At 36.0% G+C, this 22,643-nt stretch overlaps 1 protein-coding gene across 1 annotated transcript in view; it reads right to left on the bottom strand.

Annotated features, from left to right (window-relative positions):
* Positions 1–3,240: 3,240 nt before the first annotated feature.
* ASIC5 (acid sensing ion channel subunit family member 5) overlaps positions 3,241–22,643 on the bottom strand; it is a 39,652-nt gene continuing 20,249 nt past the window's right edge. Inside the window, exons 5-10 of the mRNA XM_070948984.1 lie at positions 14,449–14,598; positions 12,528–12,675; positions 11,945–12,001; positions 10,787–10,955; positions 4,132–4,223; positions 3,241–3,431 (exon numbers count right to left, since the gene is read on the bottom strand). Of these exons, the coding sequence (XP_070805085.1) occupies positions 3,241–3,431; positions 4,132–4,223; positions 10,787–10,955; positions 11,945–12,001; positions 12,528–12,675; positions 14,449–14,598 (807 nt within the window). The remainder of the gene's footprint in view (positions 3,432–4,131; positions 4,224–10,786; positions 10,956–11,944; positions 12,002–12,527; positions 12,676–14,448; positions 14,599–22,643) is intronic.

Here is a 22,643-nt window from a genome sequence, read left to right as displayed (position 1 = left end):
CCTTTCGCCAATCATTGTTTCTCATCCTAGGAAGAAGCAATGGGAAATCACTCCTGAAATCTTGGGAATAAAAATGCAAGGACTGTTCCAGGAGGTTGACAAAGTCCACTACCTTAGGTAGTGAACACTGATTTAAACACACACACTCACAGAAAGACAGAGTGAGTAACTAAGGTAAGAAATGCCATTGAACATTAGGTAATGTAATGGATTCTGTGAATCTTCAAGTGCTGTGTATAATTATTCATGAGCTTCAATATATAATTCATTCATTTTGTCTATACTGTTTGTTTACACAACTGAATTTCAGAGAATGCTGAATTGGTCAGTTGTTATCAACAAAAGAAAACTGTTTTGTTCTCATACCATTACTAACATGACTAGATTGTTTGCAGACCCTTCTATAAAAAAATAGAGATTATGATTCTTATTTCAAATAACAATTCTGCTATTGTTTATATCAGCCTTCTTTCCAGGTGTTTGGGAATTCTCAGGCTGGGAAGAATGCCAAGCATCAGATAGTGATGTTGCTTCATCAGTATCTGCAAGTGGGATGAGCGAATATTTCTCTCTGCCTCAGGGTAGAGCCCTTTCCAGTAAGAATGGATAGAAGTAGTATCTTCATTTTTCCACACTATGTGTAAGCTTCCAAAAATTTTCTGCCATGTCCCCCAGTTTTACTTTACTAAACTAAAGTGGTGGACACATTTCCATAGGTTGCATTACAATATAACAAGATACGGTAATTATTTTCTAAACCGAGCAAAAAAAGAATTTACACTTAAAAGCTATGATAAGTGCTAGTTGACTTAAATATATATAATTATATATATATTATTACATTATTATTATTAATTATTATATATATTATAATTATATATATAATTATAATTATATATAATTATATATAATTATATAATATATATAATTACATATAATTATTATATATATATATATATATATAATTATATATAATTACAAATAATATTTTAAGATATATTAACAGTTTGCAGTGTTAAACCAACACCCATGCTAGATGAGATTTGCATTCCATCTGGTCCAGTTTCTTTTTTCCACAATGACCAGTTAGATGCTTTTGAGAAACTTGTAAAAAGACAATTGGTTTTTCTTCTTTTTCTTCTTATTAGAAGCACACTGTCTCTATATTTCCTTTGAGCTATTATGATCCTGTCTTCCTTCCTGAATTTGTATAAATTCTTTTAACTCACCTAAGGTAGTGGCCTTATGTTCAAAAACCAATTTCTAAGCAGTCCAGTTTGCAAACTGACAAAGGGACTGAACTATTTACATATAAAACCTTTCCACAATAAAATATAACTTATTTTCTTGTCCTAAATCTGCTAACACTCAATTTATGGCTTATCAAAAGTCAAGGCAGAGCCAGTCTGTCTCAAAGTGCAACCATTTGACTTTTCTGCTGATAAGAAAGGAGGCACAGTTTTGCTTCACAAAATCACTTTGAAGAGGCACTTCTATTGCCTCTGAAGCAAAATATCCTTGTTGAGATCTTCAACACCCCATGAATAAACCTCAGATACAACTTCATTTTATGCAACAAGTCCTGGAAGAAATAATTGTAATTTTTACCCCACTATGTATAAGCGTTTATAATTTTATAATTCCTATCACATATATTCTTAGTTGTCTTTTTTTCTTCTTAAAACTAAGAATTCCAATAGGTCCTTTTTCCTAAGGATTAAAAAATCACTGTGATGTGAAGCAGCTGGAAAGTATTTCAGTACAAATGCGCCATCAGTTTATATCAATGTCAAACAAGAACTACTTCTATTAGCTGTTCTGGTGGAATTAGCAGAATGAATTTCCATATTTCATTGATTCCATAAATCAATAAAAGTCAGTTCTACATTGTCTCATGCTTTAACAAAATACTAGGAATTAAAAGAGAAAGATGAGTAGGACATCTGCTGGCAATACACTGTAATTAGAGATGCTTAAATCTACTTCATTTTAGCTGAATATTTTCCTCTTCTAACCTGTGAAAATATGTGTATCAAGAGTACCGTATATATTAAATGATGCTTAAATGTGTGGATATCAGCGCAAAAGAGCATACGTTTGTGGTAATTAGTTGCTTTAGAAAACAAATGTATTAAAAGAAATTCATTTCAGAGAATAAATGAATACAAAATGCATATTTCAGGAAAAGTTCTAAGGAAAAGTATACATTTTCTTGTTTCAAAAAATATAAAGAAATTAATATATGGAAATGAACCAAATTTAATCTACATGTTCTGGACCAAAAAAAAAATTGTTAGGTAGAATCTTACAATCTTACAGTCACAGATTATTACTCACATAGTGGTTATATTTAGACAATCCACTTAATCAGGTTTAATCAAAGTTTACTTGATCCTTTTCTTAGATTCACATGACATGCTTAACCGTACATGAACCACATCCTATATAATCACTATTCAATAAAATTGTCTAAAGACCTATTTTTTTTCAGTGATATAAAATATGAATTAAATATTTGAGGTAAAGAAAGATAAGGAAAAAACAAACAATATAAATATGCAATAATATAAATTATCATTTGAAGCTAAAAAGTAATACAACATATCAATAAAGCAACATTAGGACCACAGACAGATCATAAATCATTAAATAATGTCCAAACCTTTCACTTGCTGTTGAAAAGATTATAAGACAAATTTGGGGAAAATCCCTTTGGTAGCAGGCATTTTTTCAGAACAAGGAGGTTATAACTGAAAAAGTCTCTCCTTTGCAGCTACCATGTCTTAATAATTGAGAGGATTCCAGGGTGAGTACCAAATAGTAACTACAGATTGAGAAATGTTTTGAGGGAATGTTGCCACCAGGTGTATAGAATAAGATCTTCTTGAACAATTTGAACATTAAAGCAGGACTTTGATAATGGCAACAGTTTGCCAACTCAAGCAATAATAGGATTACAGTGACAGCATTTTTACTGGCTGCTGTTTCACATCAGCTGAAATTTCTGAACCATTTTCAAAGTATAATGTAATAAGCTAACAAAATATAGGTAACTATTACTTACTCTGTCCAGATGGGTTCATGAAGTGGTCTTTCTACTATCGTAATAAAAAATGAGTAATGATACTAAGGCCATCTTTTCTTTAGTAACAAAGATAGATTTTAAAAATAAATGCCCTGCATACACAGAAAGAAAGAGTTAGGATGTCTTCATCACTTTTGATTTGTTTTCTGAAAGTATTAGCATTCTTGTATTCTTCTCTTGTGTATTTGTTCATTCTGATTTGAAGTGTTCCAATCGGGCAATTTTGGTGCTTTTAGGAGAAGAAAAACACACATCCAATAGAAGTTGGTGAATACATATTCGACAATTTCAATGATGGTAATCATACTGGCTCCACAAAATAAGCCCAGTTGACCACCAATATCAGCTGCAACGAAAGCAAAAAATTTATCAATCTAGTGTTTTTAAGTGCAATTCTATCCTTATGTAATTAGAAATAACTTATATTGGAGTCAATATACACTGCTCAAAAAAATAAGGAACACTAGCAGAAGACATCCGAGATCTGAATGAATGAAATAGCCTTATTAAATACTTTGTTCTTTACATACAGTAGTTTATACACTGCTCAAACAACTAAAGGGAACATAAAACTACTGTATGTAACGAACAAAGTATTTAATAAGGCTATTTCATTCATTCAGATCTAGGATGTCTTCTGCTTGTGTTCCCTTTATTTATTTTGAGCAGTATAATTTAATATTATATATTAACAACTTGATCTCATGTGCACAGAATATATTGTGTTAAATTTATAGTTCAGAATGAAAATGCATGCCAGCTGACCATTTCCTCCATATTGACATTTTATTTAACATGGAGTTATAATACTGGCTCCTCAGTCCTGTGAACATATTTGATGTTAAAGAGACCAAAACATGATAAAAACTTATTCACTATAGGCCCGTGGATTTTATATATTTCACTCATCCTTATATTTTCATCTAATTTTATATTAGAGTTGATTATAAGCAAATTGAAATAAGACCCATAAAGCTAATTACATATTATTCAGCCTTATCTGAACTAGAAATACCAGATATAAAATGTAATTATAGAATACTTACCTAACAGTTCTGATACACTCAGTGCCTTCTGTTGCTGGGTCATTTTGTAATTCAAATTGTGGTATTTAATGTCAATATATACAAGATTATTCCTAAGGGTTATAAAGATACTGTGTTGTTGTCAATTTAGCTATGATTTTCTTTCTACAGATGGAAAAAGAATCAATTAATAGCCGACAACACACTTTTACCTGTAATGTATTTGTTGTTTGGTCAGTAAGTCGTGTTTGACTTTTTGTGACCCATGAAGGGCATGGCATAAGTCCGTTGGAGGTTGCCAAATTCATGTTCATTGAATCAAACCTGTTACATTTAATGGCTTCTTATACCCAGTTTTTCAGATCATAATAAGTCTCTGAATTGTGAGGAAAATTTTAAGCATTGACAAAGCAGGAAAGTAGACAAATAATTTGGACTAGGATATTGGATATTGGTGGTGCTGCTGCTGCTGTACATCATCAACCTAACACATTTTGGTGCCTAGATGGATCAGCTTCTTCATATTAACCCAATCAAGGCACATATCATCAAAATTAAGCAAGTTTTGGAATGAGACTGTAAATCTTACATATCTCTCCCTACTCTGGCATCAGAAATCAAATCATCAGTGAAATAATTATAATACGTTCCTGAGGGTGATGGGCTTAGTTAATATAAATTGGAAGAGATAGATGCTGAAATTATGGTCAATTATATACTATTGAAAGTATATGGAATACATATGGAAATATGTATTTATTCAATTTACATGGCTATTCATTTGCCATAGTAATCTAAATGTTCAACAACATATAAAAATACAGTGGTACAACTCATTGTTTTTTGGTTCTGGGAGATGTGATGAGTACCAAAAAAGATGAATACCAAACAAATGTTTCCCATAAGGAATAATGTAGTGAGTCACAAGGTAGTTGACACCAACAAGTTCTAGCTTGTGCATTGAGTACCAAACAAATGATGAGTGCCAGGACAAAATTTTCACATCAAAATGCATTGAGTACCAAATTTGATGAGTTTCAAAGCACTTGAGTACCAAAGTACTGCTGTATATCAAAACAATACTTTAAAACCTATGAAAGCCTGGTGACTCAGCAGCCTGGTGGCTCAGCAGACTGATAGCATTGTGATTAACACCAGCTGTCTGCAATTACTGTAAGTTCGAATCTCACCAGGCTCAAGGTTGACTCAGCCTTTCATCCTTTCTAAGGCAGGTAAATTGAGGACCCAGTTTGTGGGGGCAATAAGCTGACTTTGTATAAATATACAAAAGTATGAAGGCGGGACTTCCGGGTTGGCTCCGCAGCGCCATTGACGGTCTTTTTAGACCGCCGCCCCCGTGATTCCGTTGAGCCGTTCTGACAGCGTTAATCAGCTGTCAAACGGCTTGAAAATCTCCCCTTCGGGAAAAGAAGGGGAGGAGAGCAGGTGGGTGAGGGTAGAGCTCCCCGAAAACCCCTGGATTAATTCCAGGGGTTAGGAGGGTGAGAGCTCCCCGTTCAGCCCACTGAAGCTCCGGATCCGGGGGGACTCTGTTTTTTTTTACAGAGCTAGGCGTTGCGTCCAATTTCTGCTGTCAAACAGAAGATTAAATGATTTCAAAAAAGCAGGCGGAACAGAAGCAGGAGGACAAGCTTTTTGCAAGTATAACACTTAACTCCGGGGATACAATGTTTCTAATTGGATTTTCTGAGCTGGAAGTTAAGATGGTGTTTCTTTGTTGCGATTTTAAAAGGGAAAGTTAGAAAAAGTTTTTGCTAATAGACTCGTGCTCAGAGACTGGCTTTAAGTTGCTGGAATAGATTTTGAAGAGCTGTTTGGGAAAAGATTATTTATAAAGAAATTGCTGAAAGCTGCTCAAAAGGATGGCTCTGACTTTATGATTTTATGGTTGTGGGAAGAAAGAAAATTTCTTTAAAATAAAATGGCTTCTAAGAAAGGAGATCTTGAAAGTGCTGGATGTTATTTGGAGGTGTCAGAAACGAAACAGTTGTCTGATTTACAGAGTTGTAAGGATTTTGATGCAGAACTTACAGAATTTATAAAAGAAGCCATGAATAATCATACTGCAGCTATAAGTAACCAAATAGCAATTCTTAAAGGGATAACAACAGAAATGACTGAGGAAACCAAAACAACTATGGAGCATGATGACAACTCAGGAGATATTGCAGCAGAGAGGGTGGAAGAATTTTCTCAAGAATTTTCGAGCTTATTCTCTGCTCTTTTCGGAAAAATTGATAGAATCTTTCAAAATTATGACTTGGTTTGGAAAAAAGTAGTAAATGACCAGACTTTCGAAGTTTCAGAAGATGAAGGAGACTTGTCAGTGGCATCTATACATTTAATAGAAAAGAAACAATTGAACTTTTTTTCACAAACTCTTGACAAACTTTGGTTTTACAGACGAAGGAATGAACTGATTTATATAAGCATGAAGAGGCGATTTGGGGGCTCTAAATCAGAGGAAACTTTCTTAAAAAGGGGACAATCTTTGCAGTTATATCAACCTCAAATTAAAATGAAAAACCTCCTCAAAATAGAAGTAGGAGGGATGCAGAAAGACTGGAAAAAATATAAAAAGAAAGCAAGAATGGAAGATTAACCTTTTCTTTTGGCTTTGTAGTTGTTCTACTCATGGTTAAAAATGATTATGTTGTAGGTATTATAACTACTGAGGGGGAAAAAGTATAAAGTTAAATATTGATTTTTAAATATGATGTACTAATGGTTGATTAATCCTTTTTGGTTTTCTAGTTTATGTATTAATGGTTAATTATGTTGATGATTATCTTTCAAATTTTAAAAGTTGGAGGGAGGAATAATGAAGGGGGAAAATTTAGAAACTTAAAAAATGTAGAAATTTAATTAGTGAATATCTAAGGTTTATTTTTTGTCATGAGATTTTAAAATAAGAAAGCAAGAATGGAAGATTAATTTTTTCTTTTGGCTTTGCAGTTGTTCTACTCATGGTTAAAAATGATTATGTTTTAGGTGTTATAACTACTGAGGGGGAAAAAGTATAAAGTTGAATATTGATTTTTAAATATGATGTATTAATGGTTGATTAATCTTTTTTGGTTTTCTAGTTAATGTACTAATGGTTAATTATAAAAATGTAGAAATTTAATTAGTGAATATCTAAGGTTTATTTTTTGTTATGAGATTTCAAAATATCTGAACTTTGAGAAAAGTAGGAGGGGGAAAAATGTTTTTAGGTTTGAATGTTTAATATTTGTTAATGGTTTTAAAATTCTTAGAGTTATTGGATTACATGTTACTTTGTGTCTATATAAAGGGAGGTTGATGAAATTGTAAAAGGGGAGTTAAGGGGTCTTGGGAGTTATTAAATCTTGCAGTTAGCTAGTTTATTTTAGCGAATGTTTGGTGAAATCTATGCCCTGTTTTTGTTCTGGGAAGTCGGGGGTGGGGGGTGGTGAGGAGGGGTTGAAGATTGAGTTTACCAAATTGATTTTTTTTCTTTTTTTCTGATGATAGTTTGAATGATTGTTTATATTGTATACTTGTTTGATCAGAAAATAAAAGTATGAAGGCTATTGCTTAACGCAGTGTAAGCCGCCCTGAGTCTCCGGAGAAGGGCGGCATATAAATCAAATAAAAAAAAAAAAAGCAACTAAGATAAAAAAAAATTATCTATAATCAATTCAAATTCAAATCACAACAGGGATGTTCCAGCAAATTATTCAGCCCCCTGTCTAAAAATATATCTATGTCTTCAAAAGCTTCTGAAAGGCTGACAGTGTCAGGACCAATCAGTTCTCAAGGCTATTGTGTTCCAAAGTGCAGGTACTGTGACAGAAAAGACTTGTTGACTATGTTTTGCAAGATAGCATTTTTTAATCAATGGGACTCTTGGCATTCCTGGATCTAATTAGATAGGTAGAAGCAATCAGAGAGAGGTAGTCCTACAAATCACCTGGCCCCATGCCATGAAGTTGATAGCTGACAACCTGTACTTAGAAGTATACCTGCAAGTATACTGGGAGCCAGTGCTGCTCTCAAAGCAATGATATAACAAATCTGTGCTGCTACATGCCAGATCAGTTGCAACTTCTGGATGCTCTTCAAGGGTATCCTGATGCAGAGCACTTTGTTCTCAGAAGCACAGTGGTGCTTCCGGGTTGAAAGGATTAGCTGGTGACATCACAATTGCCCAGGAGATGCTCGGTTGGGGGTTTATTTCATGTCATTGGCAGGAGCTGGAGCGAAGGAAGAGAGCTCACCCTATGGCAGCATTTTGGGTCTTGAACATTGTCTTGCTAACTCAACATCCTAACTACGCAAGCCAACATGCTCCTTAGCACTTTGTAAATAGTCCACTTGGGAGGTGACCAAATCATGGTTGGCCATGTACAATACTTCCTAGTCCAGGAAAGAGTGTGATTTCCAAAACATAGTTGTGCAATAGCCCTTCTTACAACATTTGTCACCTGGTCTCTGAACATGAATCCGGGAGAATCTCCAAATTGTACACTAGTTTGACAATGTATTCCATCCAGAACTAGAGATGGACACTTCCTGGCTCTGGGGATTCCTAAAATGTCATATCAATCAATTTTGGAAGACCAATCCTAATATGCAAATAACCAATATTGTTATTTATTTAGTATATGATGAAAACATGACAAAGAGAAGTAAACATATGCACACAATCCACATAATTATACAGAAAACTTCTATGGGGGTACTGCAGTGGCCTCATAATTTGATGTTTCCTCCTGGACTTCATGGCCATGACAAACAGAAGAGTATAATCAATAATGGAAAACAGAATACTGATTAATATCTGGGAAGTTGACTAAATTCTGTGACAGAGTAATGGTGCTCAAATGTCATTGGATGTTTAATTTCAGCTGTCAATAGGATTTTTAGCCTAGATATTTTATATTTTAACATAGGTTTTTTTTTCTTTTTTATTCTTTGACTGTAGATTCTTAAATAATAAAGAGATTAACTATTTTTTGCCTACTTCTGAAAATTCAGGATTCATTAATGCAACAATTCCATTCTTAAGTAACATTTTCTCTTCAGAACAGTCTTACAATTACTTAATGTCTTTGCTAATAGACCCCATTTTTATGATTGCTGACACAATAGATATGCTAGTATTCTATACCTATAGCTCACAGCTATATTACTTTTTTTACTTTTGTTTTTTTAATCAATAGATGACAATTAGATGACCATTTATAATGTTTATAATGTTTGCTTATTAATATGTTTGCTAGATTCATGTACTTGGGAACAGAAATATTTTCCTGTCATTTGTCAAGCTTCACTGAGTAATTGCAAGATAGAGCTCCATTTGTGGACAATCAGATGTCAGAATAAATTAAATAAAAATGTTGATAGGAAACTCAGTCTACGAAAGAGATCCATGGCACTCCTGTTTTTGATATAAAGCAAATACAGCTTTGATCACAGCAATGACAGAGCAGGATGCTTTTTCTCGAATGCTTTCAATCTTTCCCACTCCTGAATCTTCACACTGATTTTCTTCTTCTAAATAAATCATACAATAATCTGCACTTGATTTTCTGCTTTTAGCAGAATTAAGAGTTCTTGGATTATATCAGTAAATAAGAATGTAATAATGGGATTAAACTGAAGAAAGAGTTAAATAAATATGAAATCTTTCAAAGCACATAATTCTAATACAATTTGGCCAAAAAAATCCAAAACAGTTTGGCCTATAGTCCTTTCAGGGATTAATAAAAATGTAGACCTGCCCAAAATATTACCAACATATAGTATCAAGAGCAGGGGTGTAAAACCCATGGTGCCACGTTGTCATCACATGACATATCATGACTTTTTCCCCTTCGCTAAAATGGGGGTGGCCGTGGCCAGCATGTGACACATCCGGCCTGTAGGCTGTGAGTTTGAAACCCCTGATCTAGAGAATAAGGAGCAGATGGAAACATTTATTTACATCCAGTTCCTTTTTCCATTAGAGAGAGATAGAGCACGCTGAGAAAAAGCTGGGATTGCACTTCCAGGTGTCATCAACAATCATGATAAAATTTAAGGGTCTTTATCTAAAGATAAAAAAAAAGTCAACTTTTCATATTAAAAGAAAAGTAAAAATTCTCTTGAATAATCCTGGTAAATGCATGACTATATCCAAGCTGCTTTCTGGACAATGATTAGTTTGCAATTACTTTTATTGGGTCTTTCTTATTTCTCTTGTCTCCTACAAAAGTACTAACCAAGCCAAGCTTTGCATAATTTCTGGGCCCAACAGGATTAAGCAGGTGCTGCACATGGAGTGAAACAGGCAGAGGTGGGTTTCAGCAGGTTCTGACCAATTCTGGAGAACCGGTAGTGGAAATTTTGAATAGTTTGGAGAACCGGTAGTAAAAATTCTGACTGGCCCCGCCCCCATCTATTGTCTGCCTTCTAATTACCAGCTGATTGGGAGGAAATAGGGATTTTGCAGTAACCTTCCCCTGGAGTGGGGTAGGAATGGAGATTTTACAGTATCCTTCCCCTGCCACGCCCATCAAGCCACGCCCACCAAGCCATGCCACATCAAGCCACACCCACAGAACCGGTAGTAAAAAAATTTGAAACCCACCACTGGAAACAGGGTCTGAAATCTGTCCATGGTTTGACTATATGATAAAAAGAAAAATACCTGGCATATTCTGGTTTTTTCTTCAGCTTTGCAGATAGGAATCTGAGGGCTTGTTCACTTGCAAAAGTAGAATATGAGATGGTGATTGGGTAGTCTGTTTCTTCACATGGTACTGGACATGTGGAATTATGTCTTCCTACTGTACACAATTCCATGAATTCTATTTTATCTAAAATGGAAAAAAATAAATATTACACACACACAAAGGGAGAGATACTAAATTATCTTTTTTGTTTGGTGTATCTTCTTAGATAATAGATGCTTTATCCAATGCAGGATTTTTAACTAAAAGTGTAAAATTAATTCAATCAATCAGAATAGAGCTGCATTTCACACAAGTGACTATCCAGTCTCTTATTAAAAACCTCCAGTGATGAAGCACCCATAACCTCTGAAGGCAAGCTGTTTCACTGGTTAATTATCTTCCTTAATTTCATCTCTCCTTGATTAGTTTCCATCCATTGTTTCTTGTCCTGCCCTCTGGTGCTTTGGAAAATAAATTGACCCCCTCCTCTTTGTGGCAGCTTCTCAAAAGCTGGAATACTGCTATCATGTTCTCCCAGTCCTTCTTTTCTCTAGACTAGCCAAACGCAAATCCTGCAACTGTTCTTCATATGTTTTAGTCTCCAGGCCTTTAATCATCTTAGTTTCTCTTCTTTGCGCTGTTTCCAAAGTCTCAGCATCTTTTTTATAATGTGGTGATCAAAACTGGATGCAGTATTCCAGGTGTGGTTTTACTAAGCCTTTATAAAGCTGTACTAATACTTGACTTGATTTTGATTCTATGCTTATTGTATTAGCTTAATTAATATATAATTGACATATTAAAGTAAAGGTTTTATATATATTTGTTAGGAGAACTGTAACATTTTAGTTTATAATTCCTGCCTGTTTCCCACACTTCCTAGAGATTAATAAAACTTGGATTCCAGAAGGGTCCTATTTATTTACAAAGTTTACAAAGTGCAGATATCCAACTGCACTGGTTTGTGAATCTCACAAGATGGGTGCAGAAACTCAGGTCATATATCAGCATTCACCCAGTGGCCATATTATCATGTCCATATATTAGCGATCTAACTAAGTATAATTTGGTATAGCTACAATGTAATTTTTGAACCAGTTTTTAGTTTTGTGATGTATATTGGTTATACTCACACAAAGTAGGAGAAACACAGCTGTAAAATTTCTCCAAGTCACATTCTGTGCCATTTCCTTTTCAACAGGTGCACGGGACAGTTGCAGTAAATGAAAATTAGCAATATAAACAAAAATATGAATAGCACTTTCAATCTGATATTTCCATTCATCTAACAATTCAGCTTTGTATAACATCTCTTTATATAAGAGAAAGTAATAAAATAACAGTAATTACATTAACTTATTCTATTGATGAATCAATGGCAATTTCAGCCATTCTTTCCAGTACTTATATCTCCTTTTAAGTTTTCCCTGAAAGTGGTATACAGAGAAGGTCTTTGCGAAGCAAAAATAGAATGTCCACTCTCTCCATAGCAGAGATATTCTTATACATCACTGTTGCATTAATTGTGATTTGTCACATTTACACTATATGTTTCTATTTTGAACCCATTTGTATTTTAATCTAAATGTATTGTAACCTCTGCTTTTGAACATCTTGGTAGCTTTTTTCTCCAATCATGATTCCTACAGTATTATTGGAATTTTTTTTTTAATCCAGACCCTTTGCAAAATAGGAAGTACATGTGCCAAGTTGTACCTGGCAGCATAAAAGGTAAACATCCACAGTGCTTTTGGATAAGATGAACCTTGCATTCTTGTAGACATCCATATGTACTGTAGATTTGATGATGTTGAAGCTTAATGTTTGGGTTGCATTCTCCCCAAGGGTATTCTTGGATAATTGTCTGATGTGAAAAAAGGAAGTTTTATTTTGAGCAAATGGTATCAATTTCAATGGCAAAGTATTGATGGAACAACTTTTAAAAATTAAACCCAGAAAAGTAATCACTGTAAAATGAACATTTTCAGCACAAATCATCTTCAAATACAAAACACAATTGAATATATTGTGAATTATATTCCTGGGTTGAAATAAATAAAAACATTTTGCCTTGTGGCAGAATCAAGATCCTATCTCAATGTAACTTTTAAGGGATCCCATTTCATATCCCTTTTATCCTCTAATCCCCTAATTTTATTTGTTCCTATTTTTTTCTAAAGCAGTTCATTATCAGGACTGAATTTGATTTAACAATGCAGATCAATAATTATTATTGGCAGGGGGGCAGAGGTCGACCCCAAGGCCCCTTGTATGTGGGGTGCCACAGGGGTCGGTCCTCTTGCCCCTTCTGTTCAACATTTATGTGAAGCCGCTGGGTGAGATCATCCGTGGTTTCGGGGTGAAGTACCATCAGTACGCTGATGACACTCAGCTGTACATCTCCACCCCGGATCACCCCAATGATGCCCTTGAAGTGATGTCCCAGTGCCTGGAGGCTGTGCAGATCTGGATGGGGAGAAACAGACTCAGGCTCAACCCATCCAAGACCGAGTGGCTGTGGTTTCCGACGTCCTGGTATAGTCAGTTGGTGCCATCACTGACTATTGGGGGCGAGTCATTGGCCCCCACAGAGAGGGCTCACAACTTGGGTATCCTCCTGGACTCACAGCTGTCTTTAGAAGAGCATTTGACGGCTGTGGTCGGGAGGACTTTTAATCAGGTCCGCCTGATTCACCAGTTGTGGCCCTTTCTGGATCAGGATTCATTAAGTACGGTCACTCATGCCCTCGTCACTTTCCGCCTGGACTACTGCAATGCTCTCTACATGGGGCTCCCCTTGAGGAGCACCCAGAGGCTCCAGCTGGTCCAGAATGTGGCCGCGCGGGTGGTTATGGGAGCAACGTGGCGCTCCCATGTGATGCTCCTCCTGCGCAAGCTGCACTGGCTCCCGGTGCACTTCAAGGTTTTGGTTACCACCTTTAGAGCGCTCCATGGCTTAGGACCAGGGTATCTACGAGACCGCCTTCTGCCACCAGTAGCCTCTCACAGACCAGTATGCTTCCACAGAGAGGGGCTCCTCAGGGTGCCGTCAGTCAAACAGTGTTGACTGGCGGCCCCCAGGGGGAGAGCCTTCTCTGTGGGGGCACTTGCCATCTGGAACGAGCTCCCCCCGGAGATACAGTGGATCACAGATCTACGCACTTTCCGCCATGCCCTTGACACTTGCCTTTTCCAGCAGGCTGGCCTGGCCTAACCTCTTTTTAAATCGTTTTAAATTTTAAATTTGTCTTATAAATTGGGGTGTTTTAAATTTGTTTTTGGGCCATGGTATTCAATATATTTTAAATGGTTTTTAACATTTGTATTATGTGTATTTTATCTTGGCTGTTCACCACCCTGAGTCCTTCGGGAATAGGGCGGTATATAAATTTAATAATAAATAAATAAATAAATAAATAAATAAATAAATAAATAAATAAATAATAATAATAATAATAATAATAATAATAATAATAATAGTTGTTGTTGTTGCAGACTAAATCCTAAAGCTCTATAATCTCTTTAAAACATGTTTGTTATAGCTATACAAATCATATGTTATATTATTGATTGCTTTAAAATGTAAGAAATAAAATAATATTGAACCCCATTTTACATATCAAATGCTAATACTTACTTTTACCTGTTGGATTGCAGCATGGGCATGCATTCCCACTGGAGTAAAGACACCTAAACCATCAAATCGGGGAGGTTCTTTAGGTGAATGGATAGCAAAGGTTATGCCAGCATCAACAAAACCAAGACTAGGATCATCAGTGAACTCATCCTAATAAGATTTTTAGAGAAAGACATAGTAAAATAGATGGGTTAAATTCCTGTCAGTGATCTCTTAATTGCTCTCCTGCAAAATGATCTACAGTGTTGATAAATTAAAATAAAACAACATAAACTGTATTGGTATGAAGTATTGTTATATTATGTAATATGTCATTTTTATTAATAATTATCCTTCAACCATAATTGTTGTTAAGATTGCCGTTCTATACACACTTACTGGACAGCAGGTCCCATTAGGTCTGAGTACTCATGCATTTTAAATAATGATTTAAATGATTTTATTGCTCTCTCTGTATAAATGTCAATAGTTTTTACTATGGTCACTGACCAAAAGTTCAAACAAAAACAAATGTACACACTTTAGGATAATCTTAGGTTTATGTCTTTGTGACTACTGTACAAATGACCATTCAGACTTGAGCTACATATCTTGGAATCTGGACAGCAAAATGAAGTGAGTGATGTTTCAGAATTACCCAAATACAATAAAACAGACATGAAATTAAACAATGGAAAATGCCCTGATAAAAAACACAGGTTAAAAGCATACAACTTATTGCTTCTAATACTTGACAACTGCAAGAATAGATTCTCTCATCACAAACATCTGGTAGAAACCAATATGTTATTAAAGTCATTTAAACCATGGCATCATGATACACATGATATCATTAATGCCCCCGATCCAGGGGTGAAACTAAAATTTGTTACTACCGGTTCTGTAGGCGTGGCTTGGTGGTGGTGGGGTAATGTGACTGGGTGGGCGTGGCCAACTGTTTTTTTTTTCTTTTACTTTTAAAAGCATTTTTTCTACAACCTTAAGAGGTTGCAGAAAAAAATGCTTTTAGAAGCCTCTGATGATCAGGCAAGTCAGCTGGGATCGCCAGAGGCTTTTAAAGGCATTTTTTTCCCTACAATCTCTTCGGCTGAAGGGATTGCAGAAAAAAATGCTTTGAAAAGCCTCTGATGATCCCAGCTGAGCCACGCGATCATCAGAAGCTTTTTTTTTTACTTTTGAAAGCATTTTTTCAGCCGAAGAGGTTGTAGAAAAAATGCTTTTAAAAGTAAAAAAACCAGCCTCTGATGATCGTGCGGCTCAGCTGGACATTGGGGGGGGGGCGCGCAGGGATTTTTGCTACTGATTCTCCGAACCACCCACCGCCATCACTACCGGATCAGGTGATCCGGTCTGTACCGGGAGCATTTCACCCCTGCCCTGATTCCAGTGCTGACACTCATTTCTCAATATGTAGAAAATTCCTTAATTTTCCCTACTGCACTTTGAAAGAAAGATATTGCATATTGCTATGTGTTGCTATATATTGTTGCACTATTGTGTATAGGAATTGTTAACGGGTTACGGGTAAGCAATTTTTTCTGTCCAAATGTAACTAAAAACACAACTATTTGATATTTTGCATCATTGTTTTTCAATGCTCATTTTAGCATGCTCAAATCATAAACTTAAAGGTGATCTTTGAAAAGCTCTATGATCAGAATTTTTATTTTTAAATACTTTATTGAATTTTCCAAAATAAAAAGAAAATATATATACAATCTCTATCTCCATCAGAGGTACAGTGTTTATACAATTTGGTGAATCATACGTTAAACAAACTTCATCCTTAGCTATAGAATATTCAATGCAATATAACTCAAATTCAAGTGCATAACAAGTCATATCCTAAAGTCATGTTTTGGTTTTGTTCTTCAACCAATTATACCAATTTCCCCATACTTCATCATATTTCGATTTCTCCTCATTCTTTAACTCACTCATCAATTTTGCCATTTCTGCGCACTCTAGGATTTTGTTTATTAATATTTCTTCTGAGGGTGTAGATTTATTTTTCCAGTATTTCGCAAAGGCTAGTCTAGCCGCGTAATCTGGATTATGAGTTGCGTTTTGTTGTTGTTAAGGCCATCTTCAGTCATACCCAGGAGAAAGGATTCTGGGGCTAGGACTATCTCCTGTCCCGTTATTTCACACAGCCAGTGTCGAATTTTTGACCAGAACTTTTTAGTCTCAGGACAGGTCCACCATAGATGATAGAAGGTGCCGACCGTTTTTCCACATTTCCAACATGTGGCTGAGAGATTTGGAAATATTTTTGCTAACCTAGCCGGGGCTAGGTACCACCTGTGTAACATTTTGTAATGGTTTTCTCTAAATGTTGCCGATTTCGTTATTTTATAGTTCCTATTCCAGGCCATCTCCCAGTTGTTAAAATTTAGTCTATATCCCAGGTTTTTTTCCCAAATAGTTAGCTGATTTTTTGCTATGGTCTCTGCTCTATCCTCATCTAATAGGGAGTTATAAATTTTCGTTAGCATTTTCTTGTCTATTCCCCAAATAATTTTATCAAAGTTTCCGTGTTTAGCTTCTATACCAAATTTGTCTCCATCTTTTTGGAATCTAGAGTTAATCTGAAGATAGTTCCACCAATCCAAGTTGAAACCCTGGTCCCTCAATAAATCCAAGGGTTTAAGCTTCCCTTCTTCATCAAGAATATCCTTATATGTGCCCAATTTATAATTGTCTCTTCTATTTGGGGCCGCCAACGCTTCCATAATAGATAGCCAGCTGGGTACCTTAGTATAGATCCTCTGTCTAATTTCCTCCCACGTGCGAATAAGAGTCTCCCTAATTTTGTGTTTGTGAAAGTAGGATTTTTTCTTGTTCTTTGTATCCCACAGGTGAGCATGCCATCCTTCTAGAAGATTGTGTCCTTCTAATGTCAAGATTCTCCTATCTTGTAGCTTGATCCACTCCTTGATCCAGATTATTTTTGCTGCCTTTTGATATATTTCCCAATCAGGGAGCCCAAATCCTCCCAGATTTCTTTTCCCTTGGAGTATCTTAAAAGAAATCCTCGATTTCTTACCTTCCCATAGGAAGTTTCTAATATGTTTGTTCAAATCCAGAAAGAATTTTTTATCTAGAGATAACGGGATATTTTGAAAAAGGAACAGAATTTTAGGTAAGATGTTCATTTTAATTGCTGCTATTTTACCAATCAGGGACAATTTTAGCCTTTTCCATCTTTCCAGGTCTTGATATATATTCTGCAGTAGGGGGATATAATTATCGTCTTTTAGTGAGGAGAATCTCGCAGTAATCCATATTCCCAAATATTTTATTTTCTTAACTGCCTGGAGGCCTAATAAATCTTCCAATTCTTTCTTTTGTGGGTCTGTCATGTTTTTCACTATTATTTTAGTTTTATTCCTATTGAGTTTGAGGCCCACCACTTCTCCATAATCCTGAATTTCCTTCATTAATTTTAAACCAGTTTCTAATGGATCTTCTATTATGAGGGCTACGTCGTCTGCAAAAGCTTGAGTTTTGAATATTTCCTTCCTGATCTTTAATCCTTTAATTTCTTTATTAGCTCTGATCTTTCTAAGTAGCACCTCTAACGCCAAAATATAAAGTAGGGGGGATAGGGGGCAACCCTGCCTCACTCCTTTTTGGATCTGAAATACCTGAGTTTTGTCTCCATTCACTAATATGTTTGCCCTCTGATTATGGTATATATTCTCGATCATCTTCCTAAAATTGGTCCCAAATCCCATTAAGTCGATTTGATTAGTCATAAAAGTCCAATTCAAATTGTCGAATGCCTTTTGGGCATCGACAAACATTAGGACCAGCTGTTTTTCAGGGTGTTGTTCATAGAATTCTATGGTGTTCAAAACAATTCTCAAGTTGTCTCTGATCTGTCTCCCTGGAAGAAAACCATTTTGATCTTTATGGATCCACCGATTTAAAAATTTTTTAAGCCTCTCCGCAATTATGTTCATGAACAGTTTGTAATCTGCATTCAACAATGAGATGGGTCTGTAATTTGATATCTGCTTCGGGTCGGCACCTTCTTTCAGAATGAGCGTCAAATACGCTTCCCTCCAAGAATCTGGAATTGTTATACCAGCTAGGGCCTCATTAAATATTTCTAGTAATTCTAGTTTCAGGACTTCATCAAATTTTTGATATATTTCCCCAGGGAGACCATCTGGGCCTGGGGTTTTGTTCTTTTTTATTTTAGAGAGGGCAGTTTTTAATTCCTCTATAGTGATCTTTTCGTTTAACATTTCCTTTTCTTCTTCAGAGATTAGAGGTAAACTGGCTTCCAACAAATACTGCTCTACCTTGTTTGACTCAATTCCTTCATTTTTGTATAGGCATTCGTAAAATTTTCTTATACTTTCTAATTTATCTTCTTCCTTCGTCAGAATGTTACCCTGAGAGTCTTCTAATACTAGTATTTGATTTTTTTCCTTCTCTTTTTTTAATTTATACGCCAGCCATCTCCCCGACTTATTAGCGTTCTCAAAACAATAATGTTTGGATCTTTTTATTTTTTGTGCCATCTCCTCCTGGTCCAATAAATTCAATCTATGTCTCGCCATCCACCACTGTTGTTTAATCGCCTCATCTCCCGGGCATTTCTGGAGTTCATCTTCAGCTTGTAATAGCTTTTTGGTAAGCTCTTCCCTGATCTTTCTTTTTTCTTTATTTTGGAAGGCAGTATATGAGATGGCTACCCCTCTCACATAAGCCTTCATGGTGTCCCACACAATTTCTTTGGCTATCTCTTGGTTCCCGTTTTCTATGAAGAAGCATTTGACTTCTTCATTCAGTTTCAGTGTAAACTCTTTATCATTTAGTAGATTGGTCCTTAGGCTCCATCTCTGATGTTTTCTCTTGGTATCGTGGTGCCAGCTAATTTCAAGAAACTTGTGGTCTGCCCAGGCATTTGTGCACATATTAACCTTTTTAATTTCTAGGCCCAGTTTTCTAGTAGCCCAGACCATGTCTATTCTAGACCAAGAGTTCTGTGGCATTGAGTAAAAAGTAAATTGTCTATCCTGGGGGTGTAGAGTACGCCATATATCTATCAAATTTATCTCATCCACCAAGTCAAAAAAGGTCTTTGGTAAGGGAGCTCTTTTATTCTTTTTAATTTTATCACATTTATAATCTTTGTTTGGGTCAACAATTCCATTAAAGTCCCCTAGCATGCATATTTCGTTATGGGCCCATTTTGCCAGCTGTTCATGCAATGTCCGATAAAATTTCCCTTGTTTTTTGTTCGGGGCGTAAACCCCTACCAATAACACCTTAGAATTACCTCTCGTTATTTCTACTATAAGTATTCTCCCTTTTTCATCTTTATATTTACATTCTGCCTCTATTCCTTTCTTGACATAAATAGCAACCCCCCTTTTTCTTTTCTCAGCTAATGAAAGAAATACTTTACCAAATTTAGAATAATTTAGATAGTTGGCTTCATCTTTTTTATGTGGACCTCCTGAATACAGATTATATCAGGATTCTGTTTCACCAATTTTGACAATATTATCTTTCTTTTTTTATAGTCATTTAAGCCATTCACATTTAACGATATGATCTTTGTATCGTTCATTCCTGTGGTTGGTCTCTGATCTCTAGTTCTTATTTACCTTTAAGGTTACTGCTCTTACTGGTCTAGTTTTTTTCCCTTTTTCTTCTGTGTCTTCCTTTTTCTTCTCCTCTTCTATATCTTCCCTTGTGATTTGTTCTTGAGATGTCTCTTCTTCCGTATTCGCTATTTCAATTTCCTCCTTACTAGTTTGTTCCTCTTCTCCTCCCCTTAATTGATCTAGGAAGTCTTGGGCATCACTTAAACAGTCGATTTTAATTTTCCTCCCTTGCCATGATATTAACATTCCTTCTGGCAAGAGCCACCTAAATATTATACTTCTCCTATTTAATTGGTTTGTCAGAAATCTGTAGTTTTTCCTCCTTTCCCTCACTCTCCTTGGAATTTGTTTTAAGATATTCACTTCTTTTCCCCCATAGATAATTTTTTCCTCCCGGGCTATATTATACAGAATGTCTCTCACTTTTTTTCTAGCGAAGCGAACGTGAACCTCTCTTGGGAGCCTGTTTCTTCTCACGTAATTTGTTTGGACTCTGTACACCTCGTCAATCTCTCAAATTATTTCCTGCTTGTCTTGTTGGAGGGTCTCTGCGATCAACTCGGCCATCTTATCTCCTAGGTCCTCTTCTTTATCTTCCAATATATTTTGGAATCGAAGGTAAAACGAGGCCTTATCCATCTCGAGTTGTATCAGGGTGTCTTCTGTTTCTTTGTTCTGCACCAACAAAGTTTGATCGACTATATCCAATTTCTTCTCGTTTTTTTTCAATCCTTTGTTCTGCTTTCTGAATTCTATTCTCATTGCTGGCAATAGCAGTTTGAATCTCGTTCATTTTTGAGTCAAGTGCATGTATGTCTGAGTTTAGTTCAGAATGACTGTTCAAGAGTTTCTCTTGCATCGCAAGCATGGTTTCTTGTATTGATAGCAGAGACGATTGTACCGTTTGCAGCGTTGGGGTTACTGGGGGTTTGTCTGTTTTCTGGAGACCTTCTACTGATTTCTGGGTGGCTGGGGATGACATTGCTAAGGTGGGAACAGATGGCGCTTTTTTACCGGTTTTTGCAATTGTTGATATCAAACTTGCCATTTCTTTCAAAAGTGATTTTTGGTCTCTTATTATATCCTCTATCTTTCTCCAAATAGTCATCCAGTGGCACTTGCCACGTTTTGCTCCGGGGTGCTATCTTAAATCCTTATTAAGCTCCTTTATTAATTCCCAATACACTCTTAATAAATTTCAATTTATACTTAATTTCTAAATTACTAAAATAGGATAGTTCAACACTTCCAACAAACAACAGTCACTACCTATGTAATTCTTATATAGCTAAGTTCAGTCTTAAAATAAGTATTAATAAAGATGAATTAATAAGTTAATAAGTTCTCTCTATAGTTTTTATATATCTAAATTCAAACCTTAATATAAAATATTAATATAAATAACTTACTAAGTGCTACCCGTAAAAATAAATATTATAGATTAAATAAATTGATAAATATGACTAGATAGATATATATAGGTATAATATATGATATAATAGGTTAATTCATTAAATACAAATCTAAGTTCTTAATTGTAAATATGTCTAATGGCTATTGGATATAATCAATTTTTGAATTTTTATAATTCTTAACAATCAACAGGTTTAATTAATAGTAGTTATAAAAATATTTTTAAAAATCAAAGTTCAAGTGTTAGAATCACAGATGCTCCAAAAGAGGAGAAGGGAGAATAGATATAAGTGTATATATGTTATATTATAGTGTTTACAAAGTTGTAGATTTCCACCTCGCCGCTCTACTGGGCTCCAGCACTTCTCGATGATAAATCTTCCTGCTAGAGCGTCTTCTTGTTCGTCCTCTGCTGTCTCACTCTTTCTGTTCAATGGGCGCACTTCCTGTTTCACTGAAGCTCTCAGAAAACAAATCACAGATTTCTCCTGCTTCCTTTCCACCTCGTTCACAAAACACAACGCCAGCCACACCGAAAATCTTTTCTTTTCTTTTCCCTCTCACTGCCCCGTCCGGAGCTCTTTGTAGAGGCGATCTACTCCCTCTGTATCTCATGTCAGCTCACCGGCTTGTCGGGTCTCCATAGTTTCGATCTGCTCTACCCTCTCCGTCGCCGCCTCACACCGAGCCAAGCACTCCTCTCCCGACTCCACCGACCTCCTCTTTCAGCGCTCAATCACTCCAGGGTATGGGAAAAAGGCTTTAAATCTGACACGGCACCTCCGATCTCCTTCTTAGCTTCTCGTCTTTTGCTGGCTATTGCAGCTTCAAGCCCGCCATCAATAGCCGGCTCACTGCGTTGGATCGACAGAGCCGCCCGATCAAGCGGGGAGTGGTTGCGCCCCACTTTCCCACTTGTCTGGCTTCCTCTTTCGTCCGCAGGACTCTCCGGGTCCCACGCCCCCAAAGGGATCCCCAAAACGCGGTGATAAGAGGTGTTGAGGAGCAGCGAGCACTCACTCAACACCCTATCGCTGCAAATCACCAACCGGAAGTCCCTCTATGATCAGAATTTAGCCTCTAAGAGTTTATGTATTTGAGTTTCAAAAATAGCACTGATATATATTAAATGCATTAAATGCATTTTAAATGCATTTT

The sequence above is a fragment of the Pituophis catenifer genome, unplaced genomic scaffold, assembly GCF_029215685.1.
Source record: "Pituophis catenifer annectens isolate HBS135680 unplaced genomic scaffold, rPitCat1.0.hap2 SCAF_8, whole genome shotgun sequence".
Taxonomy (NCBI): domain Eukaryota; kingdom Metazoa; phylum Chordata; class Lepidosauria; order Squamata; family Colubridae; genus Pituophis; species Pituophis catenifer.
This window is presented reverse-complemented; position numbering and strand designations above follow the sequence as displayed.